The sequence below is a fragment of the Lathamus discolor genome, chromosome 1 (genome assembly GCF_037157495.1).
Source record: "Lathamus discolor isolate bLatDis1 chromosome 1, bLatDis1.hap1, whole genome shotgun sequence".
In the NCBI taxonomy this organism is placed as follows: domain Eukaryota; kingdom Metazoa; phylum Chordata; class Aves; order Psittaciformes; family Psittacidae; genus Lathamus; species Lathamus discolor.
The window spans coordinates 57,108,707-57,135,155 of record NC_088884.1 but is presented as its reverse complement, the minus strand read 5'-3'; the positions used below and the strand labels follow the sequence as shown (position 1 = coordinate 57,135,155).

General features: G+C 41.0%; 1 protein-coding gene across 2 annotated transcripts in view; it reads left to right on the top strand.

Moving 5' to 3' along the window:
• The window catches only part of BORCS5 (BLOC-1 related complex subunit 5), an 89,188-nt gene that overhangs the window by 47,903 nt on the left and 14,836 nt on the right, over positions 1-26,449 (top strand). For both annotated transcript variants that reach the window (XM_065672580.1, XM_065672571.1), the window contains one exon: positions 21,328-21,485. In XM_065672580.1, the coding sequence (XP_065528652.1) occupies positions 21,328-21,485 (158 nt within the window). The remainder of the gene's footprint in view (positions 1-21,327; positions 21,486-26,449) is intronic.

The following is a 26,449-nucleotide window of genomic DNA, read 5'->3' as shown; positions in this document are numbered from 1 at the left end:
GCTTAATTTATGTCTTTGCCTGTTGCTCAGAATTGCCAAGGGTGGCAGGTGTCTCTGGAGACAGCCTAGTCTAATTCTGTTGTTCTAAGTAGGGTCAGCAAGAGTGGGTTGCCCAGGAGCCTGTCTGGTTGTGCTTTGAGTATCTCCAAGGATGGAGACTTTGCAGCCTCTCTGCGTAAACCTTTATTGCCTCCCATCAGATCAGATTCCTCGCTGAGCCTTCTCTTTTTAAAGCTGAACAGTCCCAGCTCTCTCAGCCTTTCCCTTTGTGACAAATCTCTAGTGCCTTAATCATCTCTGTGGCCCTTCACTGGACTTGTGCCAGGGCTCAAGCACCTCCCGTACAAAGACAGGCTGAGAAAATTAGGGCTGTTCAGCATGAAGAGAAGCTGCATGGAGACCTCATAGCAGCCTTCCAGTATCTGAAGGGGGCCTACAAGGATGCTGGGGAGGGACTGTAGGAGATGGGAAAAGAGGGAATGGGTTCAGACTTAAACAGGGGAGATTTAGGTTGGATATAAGGAAGTTCTTAACTGTGAGGGTAGTGAGGTGCTGGCGCAGGTTGCCCAAAGAAGGTGTGAATGCTCCATCCCTGGCCATGTTCAACCTGTTCAAGGCCAGGTTGAACAGAGCCTTGGGCTAGATGGTCTAGTGTGAAGTGTCCCTGCCCATGGCAGGGGGTTGGAACTGTATGATCTTAAGGTCCTTTCCAAACCAAACCATTTTATGATTCTGTGCCCATGTATCTGTCATACTGGGAAGCCCAGCACTGGACACAGTACTGCGGAGGAGGCTCCTTCAGTGCTGAGCAGAAGGGAAGGATCGCCTCTCTCAGTCTGCTTGCAAAGCTGCCCAGAGCAGCCCAGAATCTGTTTGCTGTCTCTGCTGCAGAGGTGTGCAGCTGGCTCATGTCCATCTTGCTGTCTACTGCAAGAAGGACCTGCAAATCCCTCTCTGCAAACTGCTTTCCAACCAGTTGGCCCCCAGCATGTGCTGGTGCTTGGGGTGATTCCTCCCCAGGTGCAGGGCCTTGAATTTCTTGTTGCTGAACTTAATGAGGTTCACATCAGCACATTTCTCCAGCCTGTCAAAGGTACCTCTGGATGACAGCACAGTCCTTCTATGTATCAACTGTTCCAGTTTTGTCTGAAAGTTTGCTGAGGGTGCTCTGTCCCATCATTAGGTCATAAATGAACGTGTTAAACGCTATTGTCCCCAGTACCACTCTGGAGTAGCAACACTGTACTGGAGTAACTGCCTTCCAGCTGGACTTCATGTCACTTATCACCCCCCTTTGAGCCTAGCAGGTCAGCCAGTTTTCAGTCCACCTCACTTTCTCCTCATCCAGCCCCTTTAGAAATTGTATGAGGTTAAAATCCATTTCAGTAAATAAGGACCCATCAAACCATTGCTAGTTCAAAAATCCAGATATAAATATTGCTGGAAACAGGAGATGAAAAATAAATAGTAATGGAAAAGCAGATGGGGAAGGCTACAAAAGAACAGCAGAGGAAAGGAGGTGGGTAAGTACAGTTTTTGCTGGAAGGGAAGTTCTCATAATAAGCTGGGCCTTAGCTTTTCATTTGTCGATGAGAGCCTTTGGAAGTGTGGACTGTTTTTATTTTTTTAAGAAAATAAGTCAGAATGATGGAAAGAAAAGTTCACAATCTAATTTGGAGATCTCAAAAAGCTCCTCCAAAAACCCTGAGCCTTTCCATGGTTCAGTTTCCCAAGGCAACTAGCTGAAATCAATGTACTGGATTGAAACCCTTGTCATCCCCATAGGAAAACAACTTTCCTTTGATTACTGTTGATTTATACAAGCTTTTCCTTCTTGAATATGGGAAATGATCCAGTACTTAATTATTAGGCATTGTGAACCTCAAGGTTATGCAAGTTATGTACACGTTTATCTCTGCTTGTTCTGTTTAAATTGATACTAATTTGTTTTGTCGAAAGCAGAGTTTCTGATAAGATGCCTTGTTATCAGTGTTCCTGCTATGCTAATTAAACCCCTGAGACAGCACTGCTATATGGTTTTTCTTCCTGTCGTGAAAAAGTGTTTATTTACGTCATAAGCATATGAATTCCTGTATTGCAACTATCACCTCTTGCTACATAGGGGTTTATCTTACTGGGAGGGCAGCTCTGGCAAATTCTGCCATCAATCTGTCTGTTGAGACAAAACAGCCAGGGGCTGCCAGAAAGGTGTTGGCTGGCTGAATGCCACTACAATTAGATGGTTAATTATAGTCAAGGTCGTTTGGGAATTTGTGTTCCTGTCAGTATTTCTGTGACCAAATGTCCCATTTCCAGATACTGGAAATACTCAAGTACTTCAAATATCATATAAATTATGATACCCTGGAAAAGAACCCTAAAATGAGCACAAGTATGAATATCACCCAGGTTTCCTGTGCAGCTATGTCCTTGTGTCAACCAGAAGTTGTTTCACCTTTAGGGCAGTAAAGTAACCAGCAGTGCAGCAGCACCAAATGTGACAGCTTGTGTGCCCTCAGAAATCTCCTCTTTTCCACCCAAGCTCTGACCATTGGGTGAAGATACGTTTCAGTGCAAATGCTTGTAATGAATTTGGTGCTAAAACTGTGCTTTGTGTATTCTGGAAAATCACTCAGTTTTTTATGCATGCTTCCCTAGAATGGTACTACGCCTTCAGTTATAGATTTGCAGTGCTGTTCCTATGTAAACTGTTGGTGCATCTGGCTGGCTGTTCAGTCATGCCTGACCTTGCCTGTGGTGGTTACTTGTACTCTGTCTACTTGTTAAAAGACACTGACATGGTCATGAACTTTAATAGGAGCAGTCAAGGCTTTTAGAAAATGAGGCTGTGAGTAGAGGAACTGTCCCGTTTGTTAACATTTTCTGTTTGAAATAGAAGACAGTGAGAAACTACACAAGGACAGAGTTTGCTGTTGTGCAAGAGGATGTTGTTGCAGGTAGCTCTGTGGCAGCAGGTATCACCAACATCTGTGAATTCACGAGAGCGGCTGGATACAAGTGATATTAACTGCACCACTGAGTACTGGAGAGGTTGAAAAATCAAAAGCCAACTTAACTGACCTATCTGAACACTGGATTTATATGCTTTGTTTCAAGCCAGGTCATCACCTTGGCTTGCTTTCTTCTAGCAGACTCCTTCAAGTGATGGTGGCAGGGAGTAAATTTTTGTGTTGGTTTTCCTCCATACTTCTAGTGCTCTAGTACTGTTGGTATGTGCTAATAGTAACATTCAAAGTCATTTTTATTCTTCACTTGCTTTCTGAAGGAAATTGATCTTCATTCTGTCATGTATAAGCTAAAAGGACATTGTTTTTATAAGCTGTTCAGAACAGCTGCAACCTTTTCATGAGCACCAGAGGAGGTTTTAGAACTGGTTTCCTAGAAAAGCAGGAGTCTGTAGGTTGATGCTACTAGAACATTGTCTTCCAATTAGACCCAGACTGTTCCTTCTGGAAAAATGTACAAACGGCTTTTTCTTACCCCCACCAAGCAAGGATGCAATTGTAGATGCAATATATCCGTTGTCCTGTAAGTTGAATTTTCTGTAGAGTGCTTCCTCTTCAGAGGAGCTGTAGATAGGAATTATCCCAAGCTTGAAGGTGCTTGTTTTCATTCTTTGTTCAGTGCTGGATATTTCAGGGCTCTTGACTGTTACTCAGTCCTTTCGGTTTTGTCAGAATCTTCTCTCCTCCTTGCTTTAATAGATTGTCCATGGATTCTGTGTTGCTGGAACAAACAGTAATTCATTTCATTCATTAGTTGCCTGAAGGCGCAGGTTGATGTACTTCAGATAAATGTCAGCTTAGGTAAAACGTGCGAGAGAAAGGATCATCTGCTTCCCTTTGCTACAGAAAGCTGGTGGCTTGTGAGGAGAGGACAGCGAAAGGAGGGAGGGGAGAAGAGGAAAACGTCTGAGGTACTTTATCAGATGGGGGTGAGCTGAGAAGCATGAGACAGCGTAGGTGCCATATGTGAGCAAATACTGCTGAGTCTTGGTGGAGAGTGCTGTTGTGCAAGAAGGTACATCAGCTCATTAATCAGCTATGCCTCTTCACTAACTTTAGAGCATTCTTGGGAAGGATATAAGAAAATCTGTACAAAAAAAGACAAAGATCAAAAATCTGCACTCTTGGATTGTTTTTTGCATACACTTTGTTCCTATTTTATTTTTGTTCTCCACAGTATCAGCTTTTTATTGTTCATAGACAAACAGACTCTTGTTCCTGTGGGAAGGGGGTGGTGGGAAGACCTGGGTAAGCGGGGAGGAATGTCCTGCTCACTGCCTGACTGGCTCCAGGTCGAACACATAGGGAGTGGAGGGGGATATTTCAATCTATAAGGAGCAGCAAAGTGTCAGAAAACAAGTGACAATGAAAACAAAATGCAGCCAGTAACCTTGGGGCTCTGACTCTGAGCAAATGTTTATCAGAGGAAGATTCTGCTGGACATCACCGGATAAGAATGAGTTGATGTCACTCTTGGCAAGGGTGGGAGCTCGGCTTTTTCCACACAAACAGCACAACACGGCAAGGGGGAAGGAGAGGGAAGGGTGGGAAGGAGGGGAGGGGAAGGGAAAGAGGAAGAAGAGGAGGATGCTGTTTGCTGTAAATTGGGCTAATAAGAATATATAAAAGCGTGGCATGTTTTGTTGGAAAGGGTCTCAGTGCTGGGACATAAATAGACAAAGGTTAAGGATGCTTCAGGGCTCCTCCTCCACTGTGGCTCTGGAGAGCTGTACACAGATTCCTGATGGCTGTTGCGTAATTTGCTTTGACTTGCTCCCAGTCGAGAGCATACTATGGGCTCATTCCCGTGGCCCTTATTCAACAAAACCTCATTTGGCTTTAATGGGAATTTTTGCTCGAATAAAGAAGTTCAGCTTTTGTGAACTCTGGTAGCATCAGTGCCTGGCCAGTGAACAGGAGGACCTCCCCTCACCCTCAGTCCCTGCACACCCTTCTTTTAAAGCTTCATTGTTTTTTATACTTCAAATAATGTGGTGTTTTATTTACAGAAATCTTACACCAGGCAGGCAGGCAGGCAACAGAACAGTGAAGGCAGTCTTCCAATGGGTACCACTGAAGAAGCTAAGAAGTAACTACTGGTGTTTAGTGGTCTTGATGGTGAGCAGTGTTGGCAAGTACCTCAGAAAAGGTGTAGATACAAGGACTGAATGTTATGATACAACAGTCCTTGGAAAAACTGCTTCTACAAACAAGAGTCTTCTCAAACCAAAAAAGCAGGGGAAATCATTTGCAGCATCTAATCTGCAAGGTCTCTATACAGGAACATCTACTGCTGCTCATCCCCTGTATGAATGCTCTTAAGAGAGAGTAGAATTGACAACTTTTTTTTTTTTTTTAAACATATGGCTTGATCTATTTTTTTTTTCTTTAACAAAAATAGGAGTTATATGGTGTTTGCTCTGTTTGTGTTCATGCATTCCAGTTCAGAGGAGACTGTTTCTAAAGTGGCACAAGTTAAACTAGGAAAGAGCTCTCCTAGGCTGAAGTGCTAGTACTGAGCCTCCCAGCAGTATAGACATGAGGTACTTTGTGTCCTGTATCCTTCCTTTTCCTCATCTCCACTATGTATACAAGTTGCTACCAGCAGCCTACAGGTACCCAAACATCTGTAAGGTGCTTGTGGTGGTAACAAACAGCTTTTCAGGTGGTAACAAACAGCTTTAGTGCTTGCGGAAAATTGGGCTGTTCTTTTTCAGAATGTAACAGGATTTAAAAGCTGGATTGTTGGGGCCGTAAACTTTGCAAATCAATTTTACAATGTAACTTGTATTTAACTGGCTCACATCACCAGGCTTTTAGAGCCACCTTGGTAGTGTAAGGAGGCAAAGCTTTACATTGACCCTCTTGATATGCGAATCCCTCAGGTGGTACATTGCTCTCCGGAAGGTTTTCAATTTGATGACTTCCTGCTAGACCACACTATCTCATTCAAAAAATTCAGCTAGCATGGTGTTGATTGAATAGATTTGAGTGCTCTCTGTTGAATGACCTTACTAGATACGTGCACACTTCAGACCTCTTTTGCCGTGGCTCAGCTCTGGGTGTGAGGAAAGAACAGCGTACCAGGTTTGAAGGCAGACTGGACAAGGAAAAGCTGTTGCATTTGTGCTGGAGCTGTTTGGAAGTGCAGGCAGTGTAGCTGGGAAGGAGGAACAGTCAGGTTTGTTGTGTGCTCCACTCCTTCACTGAAAGCCATCAGAATCAAACAAGCCATTTAAGTGCTGTTGCAAGTGCTGTCCTCTCTTAAATTAGGTCAGAAGAAGAGGAAAACAAGTAATCAATATTTGTTAACTAGAGTGTTGAATGAAAACGTTTAAGATACTAATGCATTTCTAAGAGAGTCTTAAGAAATTAAGGCTCCAGCCTTTCAAGTTTTAACGTGTCCTAGATGTTTTGTACATCAATTTTAAGGCATTTGAGGAGTTAGATACTGTTGTATGTTGCTGTCACTTGTGTCTTCTGTAGAGTTAGTTTTCCTGTTATCTTTCTCGCCCAACCCAGGAAGAGATGCGTACGTGTCTGCATTACCATTGTTTGTTTTCCTATTGCTTTTAGACTTTTTTTTTTTTTTTTTGTTAGAGTGGAGATGTTGATATGGTGAAAACAAGAAATGCTTCATGACTTCAGAAAAAAACATTGTAAGGCTCTTCTGTCATCATGCCTGTGGTCACAGACTCCCAGATTATCAAAATTCTTCCCCTACAACTGCTAAAAAAAATTGTGGCTCCTCTCCTTCTGCATCCTTTTTATGAAAGCACCTCTGAGCCTGTTTTTGTGCAGCTTGAAAAAGCAGTGCTAATATAATTAAAAAAGTAGATATGTTTATGTCTACCAAAACAGCATCTGGAACAGCTACTTTCTGTTAACAGCTGCAGGTCTTACAGCCATCCTGACATTACTGGTGAGCCTAATGTGAGCAAAGTTTAAGTATGCAAGGTCTATCACCTTCGTAAGAGACCTTAAGAAAGCATGGATTGCATCCTGCAGATAGCGAACCAAATGTCAGGAATCATATTCCAGTTACAGTGAATCAGTTGTACATGTAATAGTTGGTCACTTTGACCTGGATATACATTTCATAGGACCTTGGTATTTTATTTTGCTGGGTTCGGTTTTATATACTGGACCTGATGAAGGGTTTACTTAAAGTCAAACTGAAGCTACCAAATCTGCAGATGTGTGCACAGCAGATAGCTGCTTCAGGTTAGGAGCACAGCCACTAGGTGCTTTGCTTGGCTGGGCTTATGGGAGGGAGAAGCCGTTCTGCTGGAAGGGGGAGGCTTTTTCTAGATCAGCCAGCTTGAACCAGTATGTCCCACAGCATGTGAGTGCTGAGTCTGGGAAAGGGTGGCTGGCATCAGAGTGGCACACCTCCCTTTGGGAAGGAGGTGGCTGTCAGAGCAAGGACCACTTCTGGAGCTGGTTGGGCACCCCTTACCCTGCAAGTGCCAGCACAAGAGCTGAGCCTGTGTCTGTTGAACTGCAATTGCTATGGGTGACCAGCCCAGCTCTGGCTGATAGCAACACCAAGTAACCGCTTGTAGGCATTAGAGTGTCATCCTTTCTTCAATCTTTAATAATCTGAAAATCAAAGTCTTAGGCGCAGCCTCACGGGAATGCTGAGACTCTACGATTTGCTGTTAAGAGCTTTAAAAATGCAAGGTGTAATGAAAAATAGCTCTTCCTCACCTTTTGTAATGTTAACATAGCAGGTGTAGATAATGTTTAATTTTAAAAATGCTTTCATGTAAAATCTTGAAAACTTAATTTGGAAGCATTCTGCCTTTCTTTTTGTTTGTGGGTTTTTGTTGTTTTTTCCCCTCCATGTTTTTATAATAAAGAAGGAGGATTTTCCTGGGAAAAAGGCTGTCTTTGGCTTTGCAGCTCATCCCTTCCTGGTATTTTATTTCTTATCTGAAGTCAGAACCTTCTGCACAGATTATAAGAATTAATTGCTATCAGTGTCACCAACCAAGCTGTTGTTTCACAGAATCACAGAATGATTAGAGTTGGAAAGGACCTGAAGAGAAATTGAGCTTTATCGGCACAAATGCACATATTAATATAGAATGTGGTTTTCTTGAGGCTGGTTCTCTCTGGCTCAGGGACTCCTCTTGGAGACTGCAGGATCCTGGGGCCCTGGGTGCTGCTGGCTGAGCAGTCCTGTGGCAGCCAGGTGCTTGGGGGTGAGGAGGTGAGAGCTGCCCCTCTGCTGCAGCAGGAGGCCTGAGCTGGGGGAGCAAGCCTTGCTTCTCAACATGTAAGCCACAGTGGCTGCGTGTGCTCTGATTCAGGCCCTTTCTTAACTGTTAGAAAGGTTACAGTTCTTGGAGCCTAACTGAGAGTTGCAACTGGCTTTGTGCACAAGCAGTACCTCATGGAGATGTGTTAATTGAAATGCCATTAAGTTTCTATTATAGTAAACCAAGTCAGAAAGTCTGGTGTGTTTGTTTGTTTTTTTTTTTAAAGCCATACCACATAAAATACTCAACAGTTGGGTATTCAGTGTTTGCAGTTTTGTTTGGCTAATGTGTATATTTTCTAGTGTTATGAGCAAAAAGAGTAGATGGATGTCTTCACCTGTAATTACTGTGGTGGTATTCTGATGCTATATGCGTTCCTAACATGATGTGTGTTTCTTTCTCTCTTAGTCAGAGGATGACAAGAGTGAGTCCTGTGCTTGCAGGGACTCTTATAATTTTGCATGCCAGACTCTGCCCCAGACTGTGGAAGAATATCTGTCTTCAGATCATCCGCAGAGTGGGAGAGCTGATCTAACAGCTGAGAGGAGGAAAGACATTCCTACAACTGTGTTTTGTGCTACTTCTGAGGCTTGTTGATGGGGAGCTAATAGTGATGAGTGGGTAGTTTTTGGGTAGGTTGATGAGCTAATCCATCTGTGGAGGAGGTCAGTGAGAACCAGAACCGGATCAAGGACAGGGCCTGGCAGAAAGGGTCCTAGAAGGGGTGACAGAACAACAAGATTCATCCCCTTTTCAGAAGCATAGCACTCTGAGATCAGCTCAGGATATAGTTCTGTGAGGGTACCTTCTTAAATAAGGGCAGGGGACTTTTCCTGACTGCTTTCCAGCTGTAAAGGCTCTACAGGTCTTGTAACGGACCTTAAAAGTACCTTGAGGGGAGACATGATTTAGGATGAGCAAAACTCCACCTACCACTTCTTTAGAACCATTATGGTGAGGAAGTGAAGTTTAGCTCTAAAATGACTGATACTTTCCATGACAGACTAAGGAAGTAGGTTCGTGCTCTGTGTGAGCACACCAGCAGCAGACTGTATATATTAAAAAAAAGGGGTGTGTGTTTTTACAGCTGCACTGTTTGGGGGTGGTGGTGGTGGTGGTGTGAGTGGAGGAAGAAATGAACTGTAATGTTCTGGGTATCTCTAACCACAGAGGGAGTGATGCACATGCTCAGCAGACCGGGAGTATGGAAGTTGTCCGTGTTGGCTCTGAGATGTGTCTCCTGGGCTGATGGCCACACTGGGACTCAAGTCATTGTCTTTCAGCATGGAGAGCTCAGGCTCAAGAAGCTCCCAGGCTTGCTAACCCTGTGCTGTTACTTGTTGTAACTGATAAAAGCAGTACTCCTAATTTACCCTTGCCTACGGGTTACCTGTAAGGATGGGGTTGACACATTTTGTCATTAGGTATTCAAAGCTTGCTTAAGTAGTAGCTTATTTTAATAGTAAGATGATGCTCTTTCATAATATTTTGCTAGTGAGTTCATTTACTGAAGCCCAAAGGAATGTAAACTACTACAGAGGAGGTGCAATTTGCTTGATGTTGGGATTTTTTTTTCCTCTTTCCCCTCTGGGGATATTAAAACACTTCATGCTAGGGATTCTTTGTTGTGCCTTGTCTTTCTTCAAGGCACTTTGCCACTTGACAGTATTTGACAGGAGATGATAAACATGGAGGTAATACAGAGCACAGCAGGCCACTTAACTTCCGTGTAACCGTTGAATGTTTTAGGTGCCCTAATAAGCTCCACAAAGCTGAGTGATTAGTTTTTTAAACACACCGTCAAGTAAATAGTGTGTGCATTGCCTCCTCATTTTCTCAGCCTTTGAGTAATTTCAGTATCCTAAGTTTAGTTGTTATAATTTCATGCCAGCTTCATGTTTCATTCTGGCCAGGGAAAATACCCTTACGTTTCAATACGGAGCTGGGAACAGTAATAGCTACTTAGATATTAATATTGGTTGGAAAATGTTATCTGTTGAGTTACTCCTAAAATTGGTTCTAATGGATACAGGGAAAGGATCAAAGCTGACTGAGGAAGAAAAGCACATCATCACTTGAGTTTGGCTAACTTGAATTAGAAAGGTAGGAACAAACCTTGACATACAGATACATGTGGGAGAGGTAGGACAGGGATGAAACACAGGATGGTTCAGACTTTGGCAGCAGGCATTCACAGAAGAAATGTCAGATGGTAGGATCATTTAAATAGAAAATGGCTCTTCCTGAATAATTTTGTGCTGATTGGGTTGTGGGGCTGACAAAGAAAGAATTTTGTCGGAGGGCATCCAGCTTCCCAAAATGCTGCTTCCTCACTTCATGCTGAACAGGAGGAATGCAGTGAGTAGACCTCTCTCTTCTTTACTTGGTTGGACTTGCTAGTAGATAACCACTTACCTAATAAATAAAATAGTCCAGTTAAACTTTTTATAAGAAAAGGTAAGCAAGAATTACTTAATTTCTGTAAAGTATATGCTGTATGGGCTACGTACATATGAGTTGTTGTTCCGGAGTTTGAGGATTCTGGGTGAGAAAAACGAGACACAAATAGAGAACTCAAACCTTGTTTATTTATGTGGGAAAATATAAAGACACTAACAGATACAGTAAAGGATACTTTTGAAAAGTGGCTATCTTACTAACCCCACGACCCTGTGAGGACGGTCCGGAAACCAGCTCTGAGAATCCTCATCGCAGTGCGAGGCAGCAGGCTCTGCCATAGCAGGCGTCCCCGCAGAGGCAACATTGACCTGGGTGCCATGAGGTTCTGCTTCCCCGCATTGCATGAGGCTCAAGCTTTTATACTAACAAAAATGCCCACTCATTCTGATGCAGAAGGCCAGCCTACATCGGAAGAAGTGGCCAGCAATATCTAGAAAGGTCTCTAAGGGCTGGGGCTTTTCCGGGAAGTTCTAAAGTGGAACTTTCCAGGGAGCAGCCAAAGCAGGACTCTGGGGAGGAGCCAAAGCTGGACCTTCCAGGGAGGAGCCAAAGCTGGACCTTCCAGGGAGGAGCCAAAGGGGACAAACAGTACTTTTCTATCTTTGAGTGTTTCACCACGGACTACTATCTATTGTCACTGACACAGTTGTATTGTTTAAAAAGTTTCATCAGCCCACTTGGACTTCGCGACTCCTAGTGCAGCCATTCCAAGTAATGCTGATAAAGCCTCAGAGAAGAAATAAGTATCATCCAAATTAAAATTTGGATGTGAAATGACAGACCACATTGCTAGCAAAATGGCTGAGTGGTAAATTGGGTAGCATGTAAGAAAAGAAGATAAAGTAGAAAATGTCAGCTCTGTTGCATTTACAAATTATGCTTGTTCTTCACTATGTTTTCCTGAATGGACATAGTGGAGAAAAATTACCATTCCTAGTACCTGTGGCCAGAAAATGTCAATAGTATATTTTGGACAATACTTCTTTCATGTATATTTTAGGTAGTGCTCTTGGAAAAATGGACAGAGGCCATGACATGGCCATAAGTTTTGATCATGGCACTATTTTTACTATGGCAATATGACTTTGCACATTGGGGCTGCAGTTGGAATTGAGGATATAGTGTTTGTCAGAACAGAAGTGAATGATTTCTAAGTCTAGCACTTGACTATATTTTGATATGATACAGAAATTCCTTGTGAGGAAAGGCAAAGAAGATATCACAGGTGTTGTCTAATCTGTGATGATATAAAAATAATGGGAAATACATGAGAAGCGATGCTGTATACCAAATAGAAACTGTGTATTTCACGTATATAAATGATGGTTATACCAGAATCAGCACTGTGCTTTGTTTGCAATTATAAAGCACTAATACAAAGTTTCATCCACAGATCCTACAACTTATTTAAAAGGAACTCTTTCAGTGAAGCTCTTTTTAAAGTTTTGGGTTTTTTTTCTGGCAGTTTTAAACCAGTTTGTCTCTAGAAGAGGAAAATGAACTCTTGGACTTGCTGACTCTGTAAGGAAATGGCCTTGCTCTGTGCCATGCTGTGGCAATAAGTTGCAAACATAAAACTCTCAAGTTGACATCTGAACTGAAGAAAGTGCCCAAAAGTTTGGAGAAAACCAACATGCAGCAGTATTGGTTAATGTAATAAAAGATGTTACTTGTTGAAGAAGCATACCTCATTTACAGGCATGTCATAGATGTAATCCATGAGCCTGAAGTGGTTGGCCATTTGCCTTAATTTGCCTTTCCTGTAATGTGGGCTCAGGCACAAGGCTTATGAGTGCATTACCATAGAGAAAACTAAGTAGTGATCTGGGGCTTGCAGCAGTTCAGACATGCTGTGGTAATTGCCTCCGTGTGTGCTTTTGCGTGTATGTAAGCGCAGCAGAGTGTACTCTGCCCCCACTGAATTTACTTGTTGTTAATGTGTGTACACAGGCTGGTTATTGTGGAATAGCAAATGTGCCCCAGCTTCACGTGGGTGCCCTTGTGTTCAGAGGTGACTTTAGATGTCACCTTTCCTCTAAACCAGTGAACACTGGTGGTTGTTTTTTTTCTGCTAGTATGTCCTGTGTCGTGTGCATAAATATCCATGCACTTTGGCCTAAAATAAAATAAGGAGGCTAATCTTTATTACTAGTAGTAGGATCATTTAAATGAGTTTTAGCTTGTAAATTTTTAGAAATTTTATTTAAAAGAAATGGAGTTTATTTGTTCCTGATGTTCCTTTTCTCTCCCATGTGCAGCCTAGAAAACTTTGCATCTGCTGGCAAACTTCAACCAAATTTTACACTGGGAGAGAGATACATAATGTAGTTATGGTCCTATTATTTCAAGGAAGATGGGTGAACAGGTAAAGTTGAGATTCTCAATGCTTTGCATGTATAAAAAAATTGAAGTTTCAGCTTGATGTTGCTAAAATGGAGAATTCCCCCTGTCCTTTCCTTCCATCTAACCCACCTCTCCTAAGACAAGCTCTAGTTTTTGATCTCCTGGTGCTCTGATTCCTTTTGCTACCCTAGAGGAAAGGGGAAATCACTGGATTAGTTCTCTGTGGATTTAGTAAAGTGAATAATGCTCTGTGCAGGAGCTGTGGTGAGGCACGTGATGAGGAAGATAGGAGTTGGACCATCCATTTTGTGGAGCATCGGCGTGGGGGTTGGAGGGAAGAAGCTGTTGATGTGGCTCTGGTTGTCTTACGAACCTTTATTAGATATCTGTGGATCTGTGTGGGAGAGACCATGTTGATACTCAATGGTCAATGCTGACAGTGCTATAGAAAAGCGGGCTCTGCTGCCACCTGCCCTGCTGGTGTTTGGCATTTGAGGGCAGGAGAAGGAAAGGGATGTTCTGGTGGTGAAGTCATTAGTTCAAGGGACAGCAGTTTCCATGTGGTCTCAGATAAATCATTTAATCTCTTGGTGCCTGAATTCTTCATCTTATGAAATGACGTTGGTCTTATGGCCTTTGGGTTTACAGAGTACTTAGGATATCAGGGTCAGATGTAGCCTGCAGATATCACGTGCTTACAGGATCAGGACATGGTAGGTCTTGGGTCTCTCAATGTGCTTTTATAAAAACAAAATGTTGCTGCAGAGTAAACATAGCTTATTGCATGACAGGACCATCGTCTCTCATTCTCCTGGGAATTATCACATCCATTTTTCCAGCCTTATGCCTATTTTTACATTTGGGGTTTGTTGCAGGAAGTTGGCCACACAGTAATGCAACTGCATAGTTAAAACCACTTCTGTATTACTTCTGTGCTCTAGAAGTGAAAAATCAGTAGGGACATGGACTGAGTAGGATCTTGGTTGCTTTTAGTTGGCAAAGTGCAGCTGTGCATTTTTCTTCAGAGTATGTTGTGTACCTTTTTCCATAACTGAAGCTTCAAAAAAAGGGTATCAGTAGACATGCTTCCAGTTTTATGGCAACTGCTTGCGACTTAGTAGTAGCCATCCCTAAGTGACAGGAGAAAGCTTTGATAATATATAGAAATTTTTGCATGGTCTAGTCCTGTGCAAAAATGAAGCTCAATAGAAGTGCAGAAATATCATAAACATACTCATTTAACAATAATAATAACAACACAAAACTTCCTCTGAATCACAGTTTCGTCTAATGTAAATTATGTGACCTTAATAGGTGGAAATCTATAAGAGCGTGGGGGTTTTGTCTTTGAACAGTAGCAAATTACATTTTTTTAGGAGCCTAAATATCTTGAATCCTCTTGATGTTTCGGAGTTTTAAGGCAAATGGTAGGGGAACAGAAGGGGAGGCATTTTGAATATCTTGGAGAGTAAAGTCTTACAGGCAATAGCTTACACTGTGCTAGGAGGCTGAGGCACAGTATTCATACTGAGAGTACATTTGAGCTCTGCGGTTAGAAAAGTTGCTTGTTAAACGATGTGACAAGATGAGAGTCTTCAGCCCATCTGTCACCCATGCAGAAGTAAATGGTCACATGGTACTGACTCCAAAGTAGAGGGAAAATCTGCTGTTACAGCCAACATTCCTTGCCACAGTACAAATATGTTCTTTGCTCACATAATAGCTATTCAGTTTGCCTACAGTCATTGTGTTCCTCCATTAAAGTTCAAAGGAATTGAAAATAGCACAGTCAACAAAGCCAACTTTTGTCTTGGAGTGAATACATATTTTATTACAAGGTGTTATATCAGTGAGATTTTTAGAAAATGAACTGGTCTGTGAAAAACATGTGGTCATTCCACATTTATGCTTTCTGGGTGAATAGCAGTGATTTTTATTTTCTTTCTTTATCTTTTTTCAGTTTCTTTATGGTTGACATTGACTAATTCTGTGGTGTATGCCCTTTCCTTAAGGGCAACCTGGGTTTCCAAATTCGGGTGTACAAATTTTGATTAAAAAACCCCAACTAACCAAACTCCAGAAAGCCCCAAAACAAAACTAAAAAGCTATTTTGTTCCTTTAGGCTTTGCTGAAAATGTAGTATTTTCATAGACTTCAAGAATGAGAGAGGAAGTACACAATTAAAACTCAAAGTATTTAGTCAATATGAGCCTTGTAGATCTGATTAGCTTATTGGTTTGGAAGTATTTTAATGCCTTTTGTTCTCCTGCACATACATGTGTAATTACTTATTTTCAATAGGTCATATTAAAGTCCTCCTGCATGAAGAATACATTGAAATGAGCTCTCTATCTCAGCTAATAGGAAGTTGCTTCCTCCAAGCTTGTGCAAGCAGTAGCAAGAAAGAAGACTTGGTCTTTAGGGGTGTAATTTCATCTGTTTCTTGTGTGGATCTTTTTTTGTACTTAGGATGCCTGAAGGTACTGGCAAAACAATCTCCCCATGCAAACAGTAACACGAAAGTGACTGTAATAGTTAACGTGTGGCCATTGAGGCCAGACTTTATTTAAGAAGCTGGCCAGATGGGTAGCTTCTAGCCAAGAGCTTTAGAAATGCTTGATGAGGCAAGTTGTGGGGTTGATAATTTTTAGATACTCTTGGAACATAGAAAGATTCCTGGAGCTTTGGAAAACGCTAGTGTGTTTTAAGCTAAAACTAATGCTGTCTCAGTGAGGGTAAATGAAATGGCTCAGTGCTATTACATTAGTAGTAACCATAGTCTACTCAAATTCAGTAAGAAGAGTTGGAAAGGTTTTACTGTCTTGGATTAAACTTATGAAGAGGAGTTTAATTAAATGTAAGGGTAGTAAGAGAAGAAGTTGGGAACAGCTGAAATAAAGTAAGTTGCAGGCAGCACAGCTGATTTCTAAGGGTGGGAGAGAGAAAGTGTAGTTAAACTAGTGTGAAGTGAGCTGTAAGCAAAAGGATATTCACACAAAAAAAGGCTAAAAGAAACTTGTGTTAGGAGCGCAAAAGCTTACAAACTCTAGCAGGTTAAATAGGAAATCAGCAGGGGGCCAGAGCGGAAATTCCTTGAAAATAGCTTTCTACTAGCAAATGCTTTATAGATTCACTAGAAGCTTGCTGAAGAGTCTGTTGGATTGTCTTCAGAGAAGAATTTCAAAAAAGCAAAATAAATGAATTGAATTGGCATTTACTACAAAAATAGTACATTGTTCTTTATAGGGATCAATGAGAAGTACTCACAGAAGAGGCTTTTAGGGAAAAAAATGGTAATGTCCACAGCAATAAACCTCCATAAACAGGTACCAGAGCCGGGAACACCTCTCTAAAGTTGATGAGCTATTGCTAATCGTGGTGTGTAGTCCGTTGCTTCATTTAACCTTGCTCTCAGCAGAAGAGGTGGTGACGTGCAGTACACTGTAATGCATGTTCTTAAAAAGACTATTGCTGATTAGTGGGTCCAGCAAAGGGGCAGCAATCATAGAAGTAACTGGATTGTTAGAGGTGTAACCATTATACATTGTTAGAAAAATTGACTTGGCTTTTAAAGAGAAAAGTCAGGCCTCAGGTTAGAGGGATTTGAAGGTGTTACAGAGGTAACCAGAGAAATAAATCAGAGAATTAATAAATCCCTCCTTTTCTGTGGGAAAGGAAACCGATCAGTGGGGCTCTTGAGCTTGGAAAGGTGATGGGAGAAAGTACACACTGCTCTATAGATTTCTGTTGTGTCACAGCACAACTACAGTGTAGCCAAGTGTAAAGCCAGTGAAAAGAGTTTTATTCGTGCTGTGCATAAATAAGCATCTTGCTTATTACCACAGGATATTGTGGAGTTAAATGTATACCTTTCATAAAGGTTCAGTGAAACTCAAGTACCATAGCTTCACTGAGCACAGCACTTTGTGCCTGAAATTTTTGGTAACTTTTAGAGGCAGACAGGCTGTAGAAGAACAGCTTATAAAGGTGTTTTCTAAATGTCCACTGTTACCAAATGTTGGGAGCAGTATTCTGGGCAAGGTAGACTTCTGATTAAAAAAGGAGTTACTTTTAAAGTCCTCCCTTATATGCCACAGAAAGATTGGTTAGCTGATGACAGCAAGCCTTTCTGGCCTTAAAATTAGTAACAAGAGCACAGTATCATGTGCTTTGCTGTCTTTAATAATAAATTAACAACTGTGGGCCTGTTGGTTTTCTTTTTGTAATGTCTGCTGTTACTGGTTGAAAAGGGGGATTGACAAGTAGAAATATGGAAGTCAAAAAGAAGTATGAATACTTTTCGGATTGGAAAGTGTTCAAGTTGTTAGGATTGTCCATTAAAGCAGCAGAACATAACTGTGGTGGGTTGCTATGTTCTGTATGTATGTAGAATCAGTATAGCATGTAAAGCGTTTTTTCAAGAACTTCACTTCTAGTCGTAAAAACGCTTTTTAAACTAACAGCTTTCTTCTGCTCAGTAGGATGTGATTTGTTGGAAGTCTATATTGACCTGGAACCAACAAGGAGATGACTAAGTAGGAGGAAAATGGTTTTAACATGCCTCTGCTTTGCCAAGGAATATGGAAACAATAACAGATTTGTCAAGTCTGTGGGTCAGCTAGCCTTGTAGTGATATATGATATTTCTCTATGCACAACATACTTGGTGTATTGGGTTGTATGTTTTTTGGTTTTTTTTTTCTAAAGCACCATTTGGGAGCTGAAATGTGAATCTTTGTCCCAGTTGCTGTTTAGCACCTTCATGGGCATGCTGTTTACTGATCAGATGTATCCACAGGAGGTGGGAGATGTTGACTTCTTTTCATTGCGGCAGGCACATAATAGGGTCTGTCTTCTTATTTGGGTTATGGTGTAATTTGATAGCCAAGACTATGCATGCTTGGCAGTTGTCAAAGTGTGTTTGGTCCATGCACTAAAGCTCTGCAGTAGTCCTCTCATTTCCCTATTGTTTCCTCCCCAGCCTGAGCCATGACATCCTCCATGCTGCCTTTCCTTACAACGCTGGGGTATGTTGCATCATTCATGTGCCAAGCAGTCTCTTCTTGAGGTTTCAAACAATGAAGAGATGATTCCTGGTGGAATCATGTTCGGATTCCACCTTCGTTTTTCGGAAGTGAACCAACAGCTTGAAAAATGAGTATTCAGTTTAATAAATTAAAACTTTAGATATTGTTTTCTTGCTTTTAAGAGCAGAACCATGCTCTTGGGGTGCAGGGAATGACAGTCATACAGATGAAAACAGGTATACTATTTCCTTAGTGAAGAGGAGGTAGTAGCTCAACACTTAGCTGCTCTGACATGTGCTGGTTACCAGGTCCAGGTTCTGTCTGTTTTGGGAATGTGCCCAAACCACTCAGTGACCTGTGCCTCTCCCCATTTTGGCACTTGTAAGAGTGATCTAATATATATTTTGTTGCAACAGATATGATCTCATATCCTCTTACAAACCATGTGTAAACCAGTCACTGAGACACGGTCCTGTTCAGTTGAGAGTTCAAAGTGTGGGACAAGGCTTTAAGAAGGAAGCAGTCATTTTGAAGAGAGTAGTTGTTTAGTAATACCTGGCAGTTCCCAGTGCTGGCTGTCTCTCTTAGCGTGAGCGAAAATGGTGGGTCAGCTTCTCGGCAATGAGAATTTCTGCCAGGTGGAGGGCTGGATGGCCTTTTCCATGCTGTTGTTTACTGTGCTCTTTTCTTTCTTCCAAGCTGAAACTCTTAAGCTGTTTTTTTTCTCTGGCATTGTCAGCACAAGTCCAGAGGTCTTGGGGAAGCTAATTCCTTTGGCTTCTCCCTACTTCATCACCCAAAACAGTACCATAGTCTATCTTTAAGCAGCATATTCTGTTTGTTCTTTATCGCTACTCCAAACATTTGTACTGGATTGTATTTCTACTTCTGCTGCCTTATGAATGAATTCCAGCTGAACGGTTTATGTCTCTCTTCACTTGAACTCGTGTTTTTCTGGATAGTGAATTAGAGGCTCCTTACAGTTTATTAATTTTGCTTTTAGCATTATGTAAGCTGTACAAGGTTGTAAGTGCGTAATATAAATTTGATTAGTGTCTTCCTTTATAGCTCATTTTACAGTCCTTGGCCTATTCCACTTCAAAATTCTTATAAGCTGCATAAGTTGGCCAAAATACACACTTCATGTTAATTAAATCTCTTAAATGGAGTCTAATTTTCTTCCTACTCTTGAAGCTGGTGAGAGATTAGTAATAAAAGGCAATTAGTTGGTTGATACCATCATGTATTTGATCAGTGCAGAAAGAGGATAACCGCCTCGGGTGTATGGTGAACTCTTCATTCCTATGTGAACATTCAACCTGTAAAAAGTTGACAATGTTATTTGAACATTTATCCTGACAAGATAATTTCAGAACTAACAAGCAGAGGAAACACTAGAGCATGGAACATACCCATTTCTAAATAGTCTAATTTCCTTCAGTGGGTTTGCCCCCATCAAAGTTTTGTTCTTCAGCTGAAGGTAGACTGGAAAGATCTGCAGCTAAAATTGCTGGGCTTAAGGTTTTTGTTTGAGATGATTCTTTCTAAAACATGAAAACCAATTCACTAATATACAGGGGTCTGACACTAAACAGTGAATTGTCTTGTTTCCTCTCTTGACCTCTTGACTCAGGCAGTGCTGTTGTAGTGGGCAACAAGTCACTAAAACAAAATTACCTTTTTTTCTTCTTAAGATGAGGAAAGAAAAGGTTTTGTGCAAAGGGTAATTGAGAGCATCCTGAAAGAATAAAATGTCGAGTGTCGGTGGAAAGTAAACCTACTTCATTGTATCGGATAAAGTTGCTGTGTCCTGGTTTTGTTTTGAAGTCTATCTGAAAACGTATTCAAAGAGGTTTAACTTTCTCAAATTCATAAGATGCATCTGACTTACATCTCAGTTTCTATCACGTTCTTGTGTTTTGGCAAGATCTCTGTCACCAGTTGTAGCTTCCAATAGGCATGGGAGCCGTCCAAAATAGTTTCCATTTCCCACTGAGGTACGTTCTTAGAAGAACTTTTCCAATCCAAATAACTGGCATTTATTACTTTTTAATTGCTTAGTGTGATATTTGCTTACATTTGCTAGTTTAATGTCTTTTCCTGTCTGTAAACTGAGAGTCCCAAAGGGCACATGAGTGCAGTCACTGAATTCAGTTTACATAGCTTGACGGATGTTTTGGGAAAGGCAGACGTGCATATGTGCTGTTTGTCACAGATGGTGTCCCAACAAGAAAAAAGTTGTGCTAATGGTGAAGGAAAATGAAAAGGAAGTAAGTAAACAAAATAGCAAAAAAAAAAAAAAAAGGATGGCCTTAAGAGTTTAGCATATTTTTTTCCAGCAGCTTTGGAGAATGTGGTCAGTATGGCACATGTATGCTTAAGCTCAGCAATGGTTCTCAAGTTGCTCTATGAAAGCAACAAACAATGGGCAAGAGAAACTTCTCTGGGCAGTTTTGCTGCTTTGGATATTACCCGTATCCTAGTTTTAAGTCTAATTCCAAAATCTTAATTCCAAAAAAAAAAAAGTATTAAAAAAAGTATATTGCTAATCTTTGAGATAGTAATGAAAAATCTTTCAAGATGAAAGCATTTTGAGTTTTAAAAAAGGCAATGTAGGCAAAACACAGCCATTTCACCTCTACTAATTTAACTTAGGTGGGTTATTTTTTCGTTCAGGTTTGTTTCGGGGGATCAGTGAATTTTTAGGGCTTTGGTTTTGACAGCATGATTCTAGTGAAAATAGTTTGAGTCCCTTGCCTATATAGGAATGCAGATCTCAACTCCTTCCCCTTCTGGCGTACATAAATGAGGAGTGGGTTCATTTTTCACAGTTTAAGATTGTGGAGGAGAAGAAACAGGCCTTGGTTTACACACTGAATTGCTGAAAACCAAGCTGATGTGCACTGTGGACCTGCATTTAGATTCTGTGTTTAAGTTCTTTCAGGGGGTGCTAAGCTGTATGACAAACTGGTATCTGCACTGTTGTAAATCCTAAACATCCATAAATCTTCAATCCTGCCCTGCCCACTTTGAGCTTTCACTGGACTATTACATTCCTGAAGTCCATTCAGCAGCCTAAGATCCTGAATTAACTTTATACGGGGTAATGAAAAGCTGTCTTCTGGGTTTGTTCTGCTGCCTCTTGGCCTGCGGCTGAACTGGTTACATGAACTGTAAGATTAACTCTGGTCCTTCCCTTGCCTTGTAGGACTTCTCAGTGGGCAGACCTCTCCAACCAACACCAAACTGGAAAAGCTGGACCCCCAGCAGGTGCTGCAGCTCTGTCTCCGATACCAGGATCATCTTCACCAGTGTGCAGAAGCTGTTGCCTTTGATCAGAATGCACTTGTGAAGCGGATCAAAGAGGTACTGCCTGCAGTGTGCCTGCTTCTGGTGGGGAAGGGCTCGGAGCATCAGCTTGGCCATCTTGTGCTGTGAATGCAGGTGCTTGCTGTGGATTGGCCCTGGGTCACTTGCAGCAGTCCACGTCAAAGTAAACCCTGTAGAGAAACTTTGTGGGTGTGTACATGAGGCAAAATTTCCTGGGTTTCATTGTGGTTACTGTTAGGTGGTGTGTTTGTTAGTTATGCCCTATGATTCCTGACCATAAACAGGAGCAGTTCTGGTATGGCAAGTATTCCAAGCAATTGTTGAAGAAGTAAAAGATGACTGGAATTTTAAAGGTAACATTTCTTACCTAGGTCTTTATAGCATACATTTTATTATGTTTCATGGTTAGGCTTTAATTTAAGGAAAGAAATGGTTATTTTAAATTCTAATATGGTTCTTTAATGTATATGTAGAGCTAGACTCCTTTTCAAAGCCCATAACGTGGTGTATCTCCTCTGATCTGTATGGCAAAACAATCTTCCTGTGCTGCTGTTTTAAGCACTAAACCATCATTTGAAAATCACTGATCTTCTTAAATATTCAATAATACTGTTGGGAAGGAAATGAATTCCTGGAGTGAGCATCCTGCAATTGGATTGTCTTTCTCATGTGTAACTACTGATGTTGGAAGCAGTAAGATGGCTGGCAGTTTTGTGGGGGTTTTGGTGTTTCTTGGTGTTTTTTAGTTGGTTTTGTTGGTGACAGTGTTGTGGGGTTTTTTTTTAAGTCAAGACAGACTGGTATGAGAGGAGATGTTGTTCAAGAATGTTTTCTCATGCGCTCCCAGTTGTACAAAAGTACAGGTACCTTTCAGTATCAAATGAAAAATTGTTGAGCAGGTGGTTAATTTTTATTCATGCAGTATAAGCGATGACCTTGATTCGTTGTTACTCCATTGGCTTAGATTTAAGAAAATCCCACATGACAAGCGGATAATAAATTTGATTCATGGGCTGTTTTGAGAAGCTGCTGTCATCATGGAGTTTTAAGTCCAAACTAACATGGGAGCCATTAAAAAGGCCTTTTTACTTTGGTGTATCAAGATCTGAGGCCAGCTATTACACAAGATATAAAGATATTTGCAGATGTTGGTGACTCAGATCACACAATCTCAGAAATGGGATTTACTTGCCAGCCTAATGACAGGTACTGCATTAATCCAAGAAGATTGTAGTTCTTTTGGCTGTTAAAGTGTGAGAGGGGATATTGACATGATTTAAAGTCATGGTAGACGCCACCAGTGCAGTCTGCCTTAGTTGGATTTGCCTTCTGTAGGTCAAGTGGCAGAGTCCCTTTCAAATAAGCTATAGTGATATTTTCTTCTAGGTCATAGCACTTTTGTTTTGGGGCTTTTTTCATGTAAAACAAATAAAATGAGGATACTGGTATTGTCGCGATAGTCTTTATAATGGACTCCTTCCTGACAAAGTGAAGGGGAAACGGGCAACTCTGTAACACAGGCAACCGACAAGTCAGTTGGGACGCAGGGGTTTTTTTTTGGTCACAGTACTTAAGTAATTTCAGATGGTTCCAATCCCTCTGCCAGATCTGGTTGGTTTCTACTGTTCATTTTCCTAACAATTTTTCAGTGTTTTTCTTGCATTGGCTGTTCTGCGTGTGTGTTCTGGAGGAGCTGGGTGGGATCATTCTTTCCAAATTGGTTGGGCTCTCCTTGGTGCACTAAATTGAACTGCTGTTGACAGTTGTTGACAACAAGGGGTGCAGCTGAACTAGAGCAGGGTATGTCTCTCCTTACAAGTGTAGACAAAGGAAATCGCATTTGGCTGCACCAATTGTCAGCAGTGATTTAGCTTTGCCTTGTAGGCAAAGTTTTGACTGTTGGAAAAGGGTAAAAATGAAGGAGAAAATTAAGTGTTTTGTGAAAAGCATAATGTGTGCATGAGCTGGACAGTAAATTCTTCTACCCTTGTTTTGGTACTCAGAATTTCCCTTTTTCTTTCTTTAACACTGTAAACATTTAAGTGTTTTTCTTTTGATAATGCTTACCAATTGACTGTGCTTTTAACTTTCCTGCAACATGTTGGTGAGCTTCAGTCCAATTTCCTACCACTTCTCTAAGGTATGTTCACTTTTCAGGCTCACTGACTGTACTCAGTGCAGTAATAGTCCTACTGTATAGTATGCTACAGTCATACTATTTGCAGCCAGGATTTTTTTTTTAGCCTTTCCTTGTCTCAGAGCAAATATCTTCTGCTCATTGTCTATGTGGCCAGAGAAAAAGTTTCCTGGTTTCTGCCAAAACTCAAAAGTACTGCTGTAAATTTACTAGTCCTCAATAACTCATAATTAACTGTGGTGGTTTGTAAATCAGCACACAATCTGAATTAAAATGGTTCATAATAGGAAAGAGAATAAGCTAAGGAAAACAAAAACATTGCATGACAGCAGCTACTGCAGGTCTAAGTAGACCCATCTGTGCATTCCTTTACTTTGGGGACCTAAACGGTCTAGCTTTGCTCTCCATCCCATTTCCTACTTCAGCCAGAATTTCTTTGCAATGTATTGGCTACGTCACTGTCTGCTCCTAAATGTAGAACCCGTGTGGCTTCCAGGTTGCTGTGACTGCTCTCTCTCAAGAAGAAATACATTTACCCAAGCATTTCCTTGAAGGGGAAAGAACTGAAGGTGTGATTGAAGGTAGTTCACTCAACTGCCTTTCTTCAGCAGTTACAACTACTTCACAGAATCATAGACTGGTTAAGAGTTGGAAACTCATCAAGTTCCACCCCCCCTGCCATGGGCAGAGACAACTTCCACTAGACCAGGTTGCTTAAAGCCCCATCCAGCCTGGCCTTGAACAATTCCAAGTTGAACTTGAACACTTGCACCTGAAGTATTGGTTTTGGAAGGGAATGATTTTTATTACAATAGGCTTTGTCTTCACTGCTGAAAAAAAGATGTGTTTGCATCTTTTTAAGGAAAAATAGTCACTATATATTAAATATTATGTTTCATATTATTTTTTGGCAGCTGACTCACCGTATGTTGCAATACTGCATTAATTCCAGGACCACTGAAATATTTAGGATTCCTTTTAATTTTTTCTCCTTATCAGTTTAAAAACCAACGGAACAGCAATTTGGTATTTATGTCTGTGTTAATCCAGGGTTATGGCATCTCACAAAATTTGACAGTTTTCAAGAAAAAAGCCTGTGTGCAGCATTTTCTGGGTAATTTGTCTATGCTTTGGTATTTTGTAGAATGAAGATTTCTAGCTTATTGGATGAATCACCACATTATTGACTTCTGGGAGAATTTTGTTCAGATGGGTGTGGGAATGAGATCTAGTCTGTCTCCTGATGGTATGTTGGACCCCTGTGAGCTTGCGTATGCTAGGAAAAAGGTGCATTTTTAAAACTCGGTAAATGTGCTCTAAAATGCTAAGGTACAAAAGGCAACTTTAGCTGGTTAACAGGTTAAACTGATTTTACGCTTACCTGTACCTTGAAGCTTTTACCACAGAGTGTTTCATGATGGGGACGGAGTTGATGACACGCCTGATGGAGAATGTGGTACGTTAGGCTAAAAATCACAGGCATGAACCATGACTTGCTAAGTAGGGATATTACAGTCTCAGACTGCTTATTCTTGGATGTTGTATGTAAAAATAATAAAATAATCTTCAGTGTCTGTCAGCATGAGCTCAACTCAACTGCAGTGTTTTTCCTTTGTTTCTGTGGTGAGATTAAGGTCCTAGCTGTAGACGGGTCTTTACTTGCGAAATCCCACATTTGTCTCTGCCATGACAGTGCTGTAGGTCTGCATCAAAACAAGTTGGAAGTTCTGAGCAACTTCAGCTGCTGCTGGGTTTATGAGAGCCGCATGTGCAGTCTTTGGCAGGAGTGTCTGCCTCAGTTTTGCAATGTGTAAAATGGCGGGTTCCTGTCGAGTAGTTTCAAGGCAAACGTTGACCACCATTAGCTATACTAGGTATGACTTTGAGGAAAGAAGGAAATAAAGCAGGGAGAGAGCTACTTTACATGATGCCCTTATCAGTGGAGGATATCTGTTTTGGGTAGCCGGGAAAGAATTTAGAAAGTCATCTGGTAGGGGATGGCAAATAACAGGGAATGGGAAACACAGGGAAGTTAAAGCCTGGGGAAGAGAGCTAAATTTTCAGAAAGGGCCTATGATTTTGTCTGCCTCAAATTGTCTAGTTTTAATGTCTTAAAACTTTTCATGCACAAGGTGCTAGGCTTCTCAAATATTGCATCTTGATCTGAAGCTGAGTATCCAAAAACTACTAGTCACACTTGAAAATTTAGGCCAAGCTTCTTTATAAGAAAGCCAAAGGGAAACTGAAAGCCATCTAAGTTCCTTTCAAATAAGCTTTGTGTGAAAAGATCTTCAGAATTTCACATTAGATTTCCAGTATTGGCAAAGGGGATGTGCTACTCTAAGTATCCCATGTACCTTTAAAGGCAGCTGTACCTCCTAGATAAACTATGCTTAAAATGTATTTGAAAGTGGATTACAGGGGGGGCTTTTATGCTTTGCCCTAAAACCAAATACTGATGCAGTGGTATCTGGAGCTTTTATTGCCCTAGGAATCTCAGACTGACAATTTTTAAAACAGAACCCATTTTACAATACGAAATGAAACTTAAGCATTTCAGTCTAAGCTGGCACACACCTACAAGGAACACTCCCCCCCCCCTCCACGTTTTCAAATAGAGTAAACATGACTTTTATATTCTTAACTATTCTTACTAAATAAACAGCTCTTTTCCAGGTAGGCATTAATATCAATAATTGGTTTGCATACAGCAAATCACAGTGTATGGCTTGTTTCATACCTGTGAATTCCTGTATGGGAATAGCTCATTATTTTGAACAAGAATTCCAGGATGAGTATGGATTTTCATTTTTTAGAAATATAAAAATCTTTATTTTGTTTTTTATTTGTTAGGTTTTTTGTT